The sequence below is a fragment of the Somniosus microcephalus genome, chromosome 7 (genome assembly GCF_052327205.1).
Source record: "Somniosus microcephalus isolate GS21.2 chromosome 7, FLI_Smic_1.0, whole genome shotgun sequence".
Taxonomy (NCBI): domain Eukaryota; kingdom Metazoa; phylum Chordata; class Chondrichthyes; order Squaliformes; family Somniosidae; genus Somniosus; species Somniosus microcephalus.
In genome coordinates, this window is record NC_140993.1 from 9,621,294 (window position 1) to 9,634,591 (window position 13,298).

Consider the following 13,298-nt stretch of genomic DNA (forward strand, 5'->3'; position numbering starts at 1 on the left):
TAGGACCCCAGCTGTTCACAATATATATTAATGATCTGGACGAGGGAATTGGATGTAATATCTTCAAATTTGCAGACGACACAAAGCTGGGTGGGAGGGTATGCTGTGAGGAGGATGTCGTGAAACTCCAGTACGATTTGGACAGGTTGGGTGATTGGGCAGAAACATGGCAAATGCACTATAATGTGGATAAATGTGAGGTTATCCACTTTGGTGGCAAAAACAGGAAGGCAGATTATTACTTGAATGGCAATAGATTGGGAGAAGGGGAAGTGCAAAGAGACCTGGGCGTTCTTGTGCACCAGTCGCTGAAGGTAAGCATGCAGGTGCAGCAGGCGGTTAAGGCAAATGGTATGTTGGCCTTCATAGCGAGAGGGTTTGAGTACAGGAACAAGGATGTCTTGCTGCAGTTGTACAGGGCCTTGGTGAGACCACATCTTGAGTATTGTGTGCAGTTTTGGTCACCTTATCTGAGGAAGGATGTTCTTGCCATGGAGGGAGTGCAGCAAAGATTCACCAGACTGACACCTGGGATGGCAGGGATGATGTATGAGGAGAGATTGGGTCGATTGGGCTTGTACTCGCTGGAGTTTAGAAGAATGAGAGGGGATCTCATTGAAACTTATAAAATTCTGACAGGACTGGACAGACTAGATGCAGGAAGGATGTTCCCGATGGTGGGGAGTCCAGAACCAGGGGTCACAGTCTAAGGATAAGGGGTAAGCCATTTAGGACAGAAATGAGGAATTTCTTCACCCAGAGAGTGGTGAACCTGTGGAATTCTCTACCACAGAAGGCAGTGGAGGCCAATTCATTAAATATATTCAAGAAGGAGTTGGATATATTTCTTAAGGCTAAAGGGATCAAGGGATATGGGGAGAAGGCAGGGACCGGGTACTGAATTTGGATGATCAGCCATGATTGCATTGAATGGCGGAGCAGGCTCGAGGGGCCGAATGGCCTACTCCTGCTCCTATCTTCTATGTTTCTATTAGAGATCATGAGGGTAATCTGTGTGTGGAGGCGGGAGGCGTCAGTAGGGTTCTTAACGAATACTTTGCGTCTGTTTTCACAAAGGAGAGGGGCGAAGCAGACATTGCTATCAGGGAGGAGGAGTGTGAAATATTAAATAAAATAAACAGTGAGAGAGGAAGTATTCAGGGGCTCTTTCGGATGAGATGTTAAATCGGGGCCCTCTCAGGTGGACGTAAAAGATCCCGTGGCACTATTTCAAGGATGGGCAGGGGGAGTTCTCCCGGGCAGCAATGTGGTCAGGTACTGATGCCCTGTGTAGCACCAGCTGATTGCGGAGAAAGCTGGTGTTGTTGTTGGTGCTGCTGGTGTGCCCGGTGATACTGGTGTTGGGGCTGATCGTGGTGGGATTCTGAGGACCAAGGTGAGATATTTTCAAGGGCACCGATGCTGATGGAATAGATGGCAGGTGAGGTTCAGATGACAGAAGCGATCTGTCAATGGTGAGAGAGGTTGTTCCAATGAGGTGACAGTGGATAGAGAGATTACTCCAAACACTTGCAAGCTGCAGAAAGCTCAATCTGTCTTCCAAATGTAGTAAGCAACAGCTTCTAACTTTGGAAAGTGAAGACCTATGAAATGGGAGCTTTTATAGACCATTTGCAGCTGTTTACATAAGAACATAAGAAATAGGAGCAGGAGTAGGCCACTTGGCCCCCCGAGTCTGCTCCGCCATTCAATAAGATCATGGCTGATCTTGGACTCAGTCACTTCCCCGCCCGCTCCCCATAACCCTTCACTCCCTTATCTTGCAAAAATCTGTCTATCTCCACCTTAAATGTATTTAATGACCCAGCCTCCACGGCTCTCTGGGGCAGAGAATTCCACAGATTTACGACCCTCTGAGAGAAGAAATTCCTCCTCATCTCAGTTCTAAAAGGGCGACCCTTTATTCTGAGACTGTGCCCCCGAGTTCTAGATTTCCCCACTGGGGGAAACATCCTCTCTGCATCTACCTTGTCGAGCCCCCTCAGTATCTTATATGTTTCACGAAGATCACCTCTCATTCTTCTAAATTCCAATGAGTATAGGCCCAGGGTTTAGTTGGTAAAGGGTATAGAGTATAGGGTTTAGTTGGTAAAGGGTATAGAGGATAGGGTTTAGTTAGTAAAGGGTATAGAGTATAGGGTTTAGTTAGTAAAGGCTATAGAGGATAGGGTTTAGTTAGTAAAGGGTATAGAGGATAGGGTTTAGTTAGTAAAGGGTATAGAGTATAGGGTTTAGTTAGTAAAGGGGATAGAGGATAGGGTTTAGTTGGTAAAGGGTATAGAGTATAGGGTTTAGTTGGTAAAGGGTATAGAGGATAGGGTTTAGTTAGTAAAGGGTATAGAGTATAGGGTTTAGTTGGTAAAGGGTATAGAGTATAGGGTTTAGTTAGTAAAGGGTATAAAGGATAGGGTTTAGTTAGTAAAGGGTATAGAGGATAGGGTTTAGTTAGTAAAGGGTATAGAGGATAGGGTTTAGTTAGTAAAGGGTATAGAGGATAGGGTTTAGTTGGTAAAGGGTATAGAGTATAGGGTTTAGTTAGTAAAGGGTATAGGGGATAGGGTTTAGTTAGTAAAGGGTATAGAGGATAGGGTTTAGTTAGTAAAGGATATAGAGGATAGGGTTTAGTTAGTAAATCATCCCAAACTGACACAACTCCCGACCTCCTTACCTGACGTGATCCCCGAGCAGTGGGGAAACCGTTGGCGAACTCTAAAAATCTAAAGGTAGCATAAAATACTAGTTAATTGCCTCTTAACAATCTAATGATCTAAATTGCCTCCCCCGCCGCTTGGTGTTGGGTCTGTTCAGCGATGACAGACCCGCCACCTGGGAGACTAGCGTGGAGGCAGCTTGACAGCGGGTTCCCTACCCGGTCGAAAAAAAAATTCCCAGTGGACTCACCTCCAAACGCCCGCTGACCCCCTGAAAAATTCCGGCCAGTGTCCCTGGTTCAGGAAACCTCGTCCCTGAATACACGCGGGTTCAAATCAGGAGCCACGTGACCCCCGAGCTGCCCTGCGGTCGGTCAATAAAGTGGGCAGGGCGGCGGGTTCCGATTGGTGGGAGGGATGTCAATCCCCTGTTTTCAACCAGGAGGAGGGCTGGGCTCACGGAGGGACTGTAACTTACGCAGAGATCGTGCTCTGTGGCCGCAGTACGCGTGCCCGACTAACAGATTTAGGGTCAGATTTTGAAGACAAGCAGGAGTCTGTTTCTCTCTCCTGTCTGTCAGGTTAGCCCAGGACGTATGTGATGTCACCTCAAAACAAATTCCCTCACTTTGTTACCCAAACCTGGAGTCTCTCTGATCGACGCTACACCTGGACTGGAAACGTGAACATTGTAGTCAGACTGGACTCCATGTCCCAACAGATAAATGTCAAGGGACCAGACCGACCCTTAACCCCTTTCACCTTAAACCCTCACAAAGGGACAACCCGGGGTTTCCCTCCCAGTCTACCCCTCGAGTGAACAATACAATCAGAGACTCTCACAGCACAGAAGGAGGCCATTTGGCCCATCGTGCCTGTGCCGGATCTTTGAAAGAGCTCTCCAATTAGTCCCACTGCCCCACTGTTTCTCCATAACCCTGCAAATTAATCTTCTTCAAGTACATGTCCAATTGCTTTTTGAAAGTTCCTATGGAATCTGATTCCACCGCCCTTTCAGGTAGTGCATTCCAGATCCTAACAACCCTCTGGGTGAAGACATTTCTCATCTCCCCTCTAGTTCTTTTGCCAATTATCTTCAATCTGTGACCTCTGGTTACCGGCCCACTTGCCAGAGGAAACAGTTTCTCCTTATTTAGTCTATCAAAACCCTTATTTTGAACACCTCTATTAAATCTCCCCTTAACGGTCTCTGCTCTAAAGAGAACAACCCCAGCTTCTCCAGTCACTCCACATAACTGAAGTCCTTCCATCCCTGGTACCATTCTGGTCAATCTCCTCTGCCCCCTCTCCAAGGCCCTGACATCCTTCCTAAACTGTGGTGCCCAGAATTGTACACAATGCTCCAGCTGACTCTTATTAATACCGGCAATTGCCTATTAAAAGTTAAGCATGTGTGGAGCACAACCAATAAAAACTGTAACTGAAAAAGGTTTAAAGGAACTGTAACAAATTAAATGAAAATGCTATACCCGATGGACTCCAGTTCTTCTGGTCGTGGAAAATACTGCAGCTGAGGTCTAAGCAGAGATTTGTAAAGGTTTAGCATAACTTCCTTGTTTTTGTATTCAATGTCCCTATTCACAAAGCCAAGTATCCCATACACTTTCAGAGGGGAGGGGAGGGGGTTAACAGAAAGAATCAGTCTCTTGCCGTTATTCACATTTCCAGTCCGGGTGCTGCCCTTGATCACAGAGAGACTCCAGGTTTGGTAAACAAAGTGAGGGAATTTGTTTAGAGGTGCTATCACACACATCCTGGGGTAGGGGAGAGGATGGAGAGGGGAGAGAAACAGACAGGCAGCCTCATCATCTAGGCGGACACGACACTGCAATACTGAGGGAGGGCTGTACTGTCGGAGGCGAGACATTAACTGATAATGTTAGTATCCTCTGTTGTGGTTCATTTTAATTTTATCCCCCTAGATCTGGTAATTCATTGAACACTTGACTTAAACATATGATAAATTAAACACTTTTGATGTAGTCTACATGGACTTCAGTAAGGCTTTTGACAAAGTCCCACATGGGAGACTGGTCAAGAAGGAAAGAGCCCATGGGATGCAGGGCAATTTCACACATTGGATCCAAAATTGGCTTAGTGGGTGATGGTCACAGGTTGTTTTTGTGACTGGAAGCCTGTGTCCAGTGGTGTACCGCAGGGATCGGTGCTGGGTCCTTTGCTGTTTGTAGTGTACATTAATGATTTAGATATGAATGTAGGAGGTATGATCAGTAAGTTCGCAGATGACACGAAAATTGGTGGAGTGGTAAATAGCGAGGAAGGAAGCCTCAGGCTACAGGACGATATAGATGGGTTGGTCAGATGGGCAGAACAGTGGCAAAAGGAATTTAACCCTGAAAAGTGTGAGGTGATGCATTTTGGGAGCACTAACAAGGCAAGGGAATACACAATGAATGGTAGGACCCTAGGAAGGACAGAGGATCAGCGGGACCTTGGTGTGCATGTACATAGATCCCCGAAGGCAGCAGGACAGGTAGATAAGGTGGTTAAAAAGGCATATGGGATACTTATATTCTATGCCTCGGCTAATGAAGGCAAGAGCAGGGAGGTTATGATGGAGCTGTACAAAACGCTAGTTAGGCCACAGCTGGAATACTGTGTGCAGTTCTGGTCGCCACACTATAGGAAGGATGTAATTGCATTGGAGAGGGTACAGAGGAGATTCACCAGGATGTTACCTGGGCTGGAGCGCTTCAGCTATGAAGAGAGACTGGACAGGCTGGGGTTGTTTTCCTTGGAGCAGAGAAGGCTGAGGGGGGACCTGATTGAGGTGTACAAAATTATGAGGGGCATAGATAGGGTAGATAGAAAGGAACTTTTCCCCTTAGTAGTGGAGTCAATAACCAGGGGCCTAGTTTCAAGGTAAGGGGCAGGAGGTTTAGAGGGGATTTGAGGAAAAACTTTTTCACCAAGAGGGTGGTTGGAATCTGGAACTCATTGCCTGAAAGGGTGGTAGAGGCAGGAACCCTCACAACATTCAAGAAGCATTTAGATGAGCACTTGAAACGCCATAGCATACAAGGCTACGGACCAAGTGCTGGAAAATGGGATTAGAATAGACAGGGCTTGATGGCCGGCGAGGACACGATGGGCTGAAGGGCCTCTTTCTGTGCTGTATGATTCTATGACTATGACTTAGCTGTAATTCCACTGCTCCTCTGACGTCACATCTTCAGCTTCAGGTTATTTTATTTCCCTGCGTTGGTGTTACGGCCTTGCCTCACAGCCGCTTCCCCTGCGCATTGAAGGAGTTTCAATCCTTTCCTTTGGGTGTAAGGGAGGGTCCTTGTTGTACCTGAATCTTTTAAACTGGTTTTAGAAATACTGCACACAGTACCATAGCGGGAATGGGGGGAAATGCCAATTTATCAGGAATACTTTTAATAACATAAGAATTAGAAACAGGAGTCGGCCATTCTGCCCCTCGAGCCTGCTCTGCCATTCAATAAGATCATGGCTGATCATCAGCCTCAACTCCACTTTCCCGCCCAATCTCCATATCCCTTGATTCCCCTAGAGTCCAAAAATCTGTCGATCTCAGCCTTGAATATACTCAAAGACTCAGCATTCACAGCCCTCTGGGGCAGAGAATTCCAAAGATTCACAACCCTCTGAGTGAAGAAATTCCTCCTCATCTCAGTCCTAAATGGTCTACCCCTTATCGTGAGACTGTGACCCCTGGTTCTAGACTCCCCAGCCAGGGGAAACAACCTCTCAGCATCTACCCTGTCAAACCCCCTCAGAATCTTATATGTTTCAATGAGACCACCTCTCATTCTTCTGAACTCCAGAGTACAGGCCCAATCTACTCAATCTCTCCTCATAGGACAACCCTCTCATCCCAGGTTCTTCCGAATGACAGTTGGAAGTTTCAGGGGGAAATTTGGCGCAAACCCATTTACCCCCATAAAGCAGTGGGCTATCGGGAGAACCCCCCAGGAAGTTCCCCCCCCCTAGAATTTGCAGCTCTTCAATTCTAGGTTGATCTCCTGCAGCCGATGGATCCTCGTCTCTGCTGAAAGCGACTCGCTTAAAGTTTGCTGTGTGACAATGTCTCGTATTTAGCACCTGCACAAATTACTGCAGAACATTCCGGAATCTTCAGTGAAAGGCTGGTTTGGGCCGCGGCTCCACTTCTGTTTCTGTATGGGATGTTCAGTCCATTGTGTTGTGAGGATGAGTGTTCTTGCTTATAATTTACTCCTCAAAATGATAAGCTTTACAATGATAAGCACACAATGATAATTATCAACAATAATTAAACATACACTCAATTAAACATACAAGATGCACTGCAGGATCTCGCAAAGTCTTCGGCAGCACCTCCCAAACCTGCGACCTCTTCCACCTAGAAGGACAAAAGCAGCAGGCGCATGGGAACACCACCACCTCCAAGTTCCCCTCCAAGTCACTCACCATCCAGACTTGGAAGTATATCGGCCGATCCTTCATCGTCGCTGGGTCAAAATCCTGGAACTCCCTCCCTAACAGCACTGTGGGAGTACCTTCACCACACGGGACTGCAGCGGTTCAAGGCGGCTCACCACCACCTTCTCAAGGGCAATTAGGGATGGGCAATAAATGCTGGCTTACCAGCGACGCCCACATCCCATAAACGAATAAAAAAAACCTCAACAGCAACACTTGCGGCAAAGTGTATTCAAGACGGAGGTCGATAGATTTTTGGACTCTAGGGGCATCAAGGGATATGGGGATCGGGCGGGAAAGTGGAGCTGATGATCAGCCATGATCTTATTGAATGGCAGAGCAGGCTCGAGGGGACGAATGGCTAGCTCCTGCTCCTAATTCTTATGTTCTTATGTTCAAAACCTTGCAAGTTTTAGCCGGGAAATTCAAAACGTGTTATACTCCCGAGCCCATCAGAATTCTGGAGTATCTGTCCTAACACTCACTTTTAATACCTTGTTCCACCCTTTTTATGTTACAAACCACACATTTCTGCAATATAATTAGCCTCTTCCCTTGTCCCTCATCAATAACTTTAGTTTGAACCAGTTCTTTTTCCATGGACCTGTACAACTTCCCTACTTGGTTACTCTTCCTAACTTTCTCAGGCAAGTCTTTATCTTCAAGTAAAAGAAAGTGTTGCTCCTTTGATAGCGCCTTTCACAACCTCAGGACGTCCCAAAACGCTTTACAGCCAATGAAGTACTTTTTTGAAGTGTTGTAATGTGGGAAACGCGGCAGCCAAATTGCACACAGCAAGCTCCCACAAACAGCAATGTGATAAATGACCAGATAATCTGTTTTAGTGATGTTGGTTGAGGGAACTCCCCCTGCTCTTCTTCGAAATAGTGGCCATGGGATCTTTTACGTCCACCTGAGGGGGCAGACGGGGCCTCGGTTTAACATCTCATCCGAAAGACGGTACCGACAGTGCAGCACTGTCACTGGGTGTCATTCTGAGGTTGTGTGCGCAGGTCTCTGGAGTGAGAGTGGAACCCACAACCTTCTGACTCAGAGGCGAGAGTGCTGCCCACTGAGCCACGGCTGAGAAGTTTCACGGCCTTCTTAACACAGGAAGCTATTCCGCCTCTTGTGTTCTCACAGTCGCTCCCTTCTGCAGAACTTGTCAACTAATAACAGCTCGCTGAGTAAGCACCACAACGTCTTCACATTATGTTTATTATCTAAACTGACCATTGCGTTAAGGTCAGTCTTAATTCAACAGTTCAAAGGTCACTGCATCTCTTAAGCATACATGTATATACAAGATAAAGCAAGCCTGTCTTATGATTACACTTTCATTCCTCGGACAGAGGATTATGCTGATAGGGTGAGATGAAGCGGGGTGGGAGAAGGCTCGTGTGGGGCATAAACCGCATGGACCCGTTGGGCCGAATGGCCTGTTTCTGTGCTGTACGTTCTATGTCATTCCAGGTAATGGAGACTCATACTGAACAGGCAAAAGCGAAAAGCCAGTATTACTACAATATGAAGATGAACCCTTTCCTTATATCGTGGTGCTTTTCATCGCTGTCCATCTAGACAGCGGTAAGAATACTCGGTGGCCACGTGGCAGAAGCAGCGTTCCGTCACACCTCAGCCAGGGACACTTGGTTCTCAGAGAGGCCAGTGTGTAGACTGGCGTTGGGTAGCTGTATTTTTAAAAAAAGAACTTGCATTTCTGTAGCGCCTTTCACAGCCTCAGGACGTCCCAAAGCGCCTTACAGCCAATAAAGTACCTTTGAAGTGTCGTCACTGTTGTAATCCTGCTCTTCCCCCATAGCCCTGAAAAATTTTCCTTTTCCAATATTTATCCAATTCCCCTTTGAAAGTTACTGTTGAATCTGCTTCCACCGCCCTTTCAGGCAGCGCGTTCCAGATCACAACAACTCACTGCAAAGAAAATCTCATCTCCCCCGCCCCGGTTCTTTTGCCAATGATCTTAAATCTGTGTCCTCTGGTTACCGACCCTCCTGCCAGTGGAAACAGTTTCTCCTTATTTGCTCTATTCAAAACCCTGCATAAATCTTAAACCGTGGCTTCCAGTCTGCCGCCAAAGCGGTTAATTGGACCGGGAAGGATTTGATGGCTGCCAGACATCTGATGGCAATCCTGTCCTCTTGAGCATCCCCCCACTCCCTTTGCTCCACCATTGGCGGCCGTGGCCCTAAGCTCTGGAATTCCCTCCCTAAACCTCCCCGCCTCTCTCTCCTCCTTTAAGACGCTCCTTAAAACCTACCTCTTTGACCGAGCTTTTGATCACCGGCCCCAATATCTCACATGGCTCGGTGTCAAATCTTGTCTGATAATCGTTCCTGTGCAGCGCCTTGGGACGTTTTACTGCGTTAAAGGCGCTATATAAATACAAGTTGTTGTTGTTGATGAATTGGGCCAACCGGAAGCGCATCAGGTGCGAGGCAAGAACTGGCCTCGGCATCTCGCAGAGCGTGGGCACTTACCAGGGCTCCGGTCTCCCAGCACAAAGCAGCCTGCGCGGGATCTCCCGCTCCCGAGACACAAACACCGGCAGCTCCGAACCGCAGGCCGGCTGCCCGGAGTAGAGAGCCACTTCACTCCCCTCGGTCTGGTATCCAGAGTTCACCACTTTCAGATCAGACGTTAAACCGGGTGGAGGTAAAAGATCCCAGGGCCACTATTTCGAAGAAGAGCAGGAGGGGGAGTGGGGGGGGGGGGGGGAATTCTCCCCGGTGTCCTGGCCAATATTTATCCCTCATCACTAAAACAGATTATCTGGTCATTATCACATTGCTGTTTGTGGGAGCTTGCTGTGCGCAAATTGGCATTTCCCACATTACAACAGTGGCTACACTTCAATAAGTACTTCATTGGCTGTAAAGCGCTTTGAGACGTCCTGAGGTTGTGAAAGGCGCTATAGAAATGCAAGTCTTTGGGGGAAAAATTTGGTATCGCCCCATTTGGGGCGCCATTATCGGCCGTGCGCAAAGTTTAGCGCCTGGCGCTAATTATCGCCTCCGACGGCAAACTTGGCTTTTATTGCCCCTGGAGGTGACTGGAGCACTAAATCAGGCACTTCACACCTGTCTTAAAGCGCAAAGGCCGAGGAGCGAGGCGTTACCTCAGAGCGCTGGCGAAGCAAGGAAGGGCAAATCAAAACCAACCTGCAAAGTGCTGCTCAGTACCCAAAACTCCTTCACACAGCGTTGAATCTCTCCAGAAGTCTCTCTCTCTCTCAGAATGCGTGGTGCAAAAATGTCACCGACAAAAAAAGGCAGGAAGCGGTCACCTTTAAATAGCGCCCCCCCAGTCCCTTCCCGACTGCAAAACGCTCCCCTCAAACTGTCGTTGCTAGCGGCAGGCGGTAAGGCAGGGGGCGCCACTCAATATCCGGTCCGGGGCGCTACCGGGGGCGTTGCGCACTCGACTGACATCACGATCTGCCAGCGCAGGAGATCGTGGCGGGAGTGTTTAGCGCCGCCGCAAAATGTCTAGTTAATTTCGCGAGCGGCGCAAACATCGTCGCGCCCGGGCGCGAGTCGCTTTGCGCCCCATTAGCACCCTCGTAAGGCGCTAACGGGAGGCGCAAACAACTGAATTTTTCCCCCCATCTTTCATGGGAGTGAAAGAAAAGCTCAGGGGAAACGGGCCTCGGCCACTGTGATGGGCAGTATTTGCAGAGTCTGCATTACCTGTCGAATTCGGTGGGGGGGGGGGGGGGGGGTGCAATAAACCGAAACTTTAAACTGAAAATAATGGCGTCTGTTGAAATAATGCAGTGCATTTGTAAATGGCCAGGTCCCGTTGCTGCCATTTAATTGTAACCCCCCCGATACCTTTTCCAAATATGGCCAAAAGGAAACTTCTCGGAGTCTGACGAGCTGGTCAGCAGTGCTTCTTCCTACAATCAATGTTTGGGGATTGTTCCGACGTCGCCCTCACCTCGGTCAAGCAGATCGGATTGTTCTTCAAGAGCACAGAAGTAATGTTGGGAAACTCTCCGGCATCCCATTGCCTGATGAGGTTGTCGGTGACTTGCAGGCACTGGAGCATTGCAAGATTGTCAGCGAATCCTCCTGGGAATCCAACCAGCCTGTTGAAGGACAGGCTCAGCTCTTCCAGCTGCGGGAGGCCCTCGAATACAGGAAGGCGGCTGAGCTGGTTGCTGTCCAGATACAGGAAAGCTAGTTTTGGATTATATCTGAATGCATCCACGGCCAGTTTGCCGATGAAGTTCTCAGAGAGCTTCAACGTTTGCAACTCTTCCAGGTTGGAAAGAAAATTGTACGGTAGAAGGGTTAATGAATTGTTGGACATGTCAAGCTGTGATAGTTTTGTCAAGTTACCAAAGAGCTGAGATGGGAAATTAGCAATGTCGTTTCCCGAGATTGTCAGATACCGTAGAATATGCTGATGGGCAAATAAAGTTGCTGGGAGGTTATTTAACCTGTTGTGGTCAAGGCGCAAATCAGTCAGCTTCTGATGGTTATTGAAGAACTGAGGAGGCAGGGAGCCTAGCTCATTGTTTGCCAAGTCAAGAACCTCAAGGAGAGATAAGTGGTCAAAACCTGTTGCTGGGAGTGACTTCAGTCGGTTATTTTTGAGGAATAGTGTGTCCAGCTGGGGCAAGTGTGCGAATGTGTCTTGGGCCACTGTGAACTGGTTGTTGGACAGGTCCAAGTAGGTCAGTTTGGCAAGTGGCCTCACTATGGGCAGTCTTTGTAAATGGTTGTTGGCCAGGTTTAACCAGGTGAGGTTTGGAAGGTTTCCAAATATATCTTGCTGGAGTTCCGACAAGTGGTTTGCAGACAGGTCCAAAGCCTGCAGCTTCAGCAGGAGATCAAATGTGTAGTTTCGAAGGTGGAGGCGATTACTCGATAAACCAAGATAGTTTAGATTTGTTAGATCTTCGAAGGCATTTTGAGGGATTCCAATCAAAGAGTTTTTGTCCAGGAATAATGTTTCTGTGTCGGGGTCAACGCCAGGTGGAAAATTCCGCAGGGCAATGCTGCGGCAGTCGACAACTTTTGAATTGCAAAAGCATTTCTCTGGACATGCAGACAGGAGCCCCGCCATGAGAAGGAGGATCAGGAGCTGTCCGATTTTTGCCATAGTTGCCTACATCAGAGAGATAAAGCATTGTTTACTCCACAACTCGAGCTCAGCCAAAAATCTGCTGCCCATATCCTAACTCGCACCAATTTTAAAATCCTCGCCCTTGTTTTCAAACCCCTCCATGGTCTCGCCCTCCCTATCTCTGTAACTTCCTCCAGCCCCACAACCCTCCGAGCTCTGTGCGCTCCTCCAGTTCTGGCCTCTTGCGCATCCCCGATTTCCATCGCTCCACCATTGGGCGGCCGTGCCTTCAGCTGCCTGGTCCCTAAACTCTGAAACTGCCATCCTAAACCTCTCCGCCTCTCTACCACTCCTTTCCCCAGATCCCTGCAATTTTTTCTCCTTCAAGTATTTATCCATCTCCCTTTTGAAGGCTGCTATTGTATCTGTATCCACCGCCCTTTCAGGCAGCGCATTCCAGATCCCAACCACTCGTGGGGGAAATTATCAGTGAGGTAGTTACTGGTAACTGGCGCACCTGCACTAATGATCCGGAGACGCAAATTCAAATCCCAGCGCCTCGACTGGGGAATTGAAATTCAGTTAATTAAATAAATCCGGAATAAAAAGCTAGGAACAGTAATGGTGACCCTGAAACTATTGCATTGTCGTAAAAACCCATCTGGTTCACGAATTAGGGAAGGAAATTTGCCGTCCTTACCTGGTTGCCAGGGATGCCCGCATCTAATGAATAAAAACAGCCATAAGTTGGATGCTTATTCAAGTCAAAAAATGAGCAATCGAGTGCATTTATCTATAGCTTTATTCATCCCATGCAAAAATATCCTATCTCTTTGTCATAAGGGAACAAATCCTGTTACGTTATTCCTTGTTACAATACAAATTAAACTCACCAACACTCACCAGTGAAGTCTCTTTCTGAAATGCAAAGGCTCGAAACAAACCACTTGTAACTTCCAGCGCCGATGAAGAAATCTGTGTTCTTTGGCATATTCTCTCGTGATATTATTATTCCTGGAATCATTGTCAATCAGTTATTGACACAACCTGTTTGCCTAGGAGGGA

The 13,298-nt window shown here is 47.7% G+C and overlaps 1 protein-coding gene across 1 annotated transcript; it reads right to left on the reverse strand.

Annotated features, from left to right (window-relative positions):
- Positions 1-8,341: 8,341 nt before the first annotated feature.
- Positions 8,342-13,056, reverse strand: LOC147114502 (uncharacterized). Its single transcript, XM_085992211.1, has 2 exons — positions 12,934-13,056; positions 8,342-12,275 (listed from the first exon to the last, which is right to left on the reverse strand). Exon 2 carries the CDS (start codon positions 12,267-12,269, stop codon positions 11,043-11,045), a length of 1,227 nt encoding a protein of 408 aa, XP_085848337.1. The 5' UTR covers positions 12,270-12,275; positions 12,934-13,056; the 3' UTR covers positions 8,342-11,042.
- Positions 13,057-13,298: the final 242 nt, after the last annotated feature.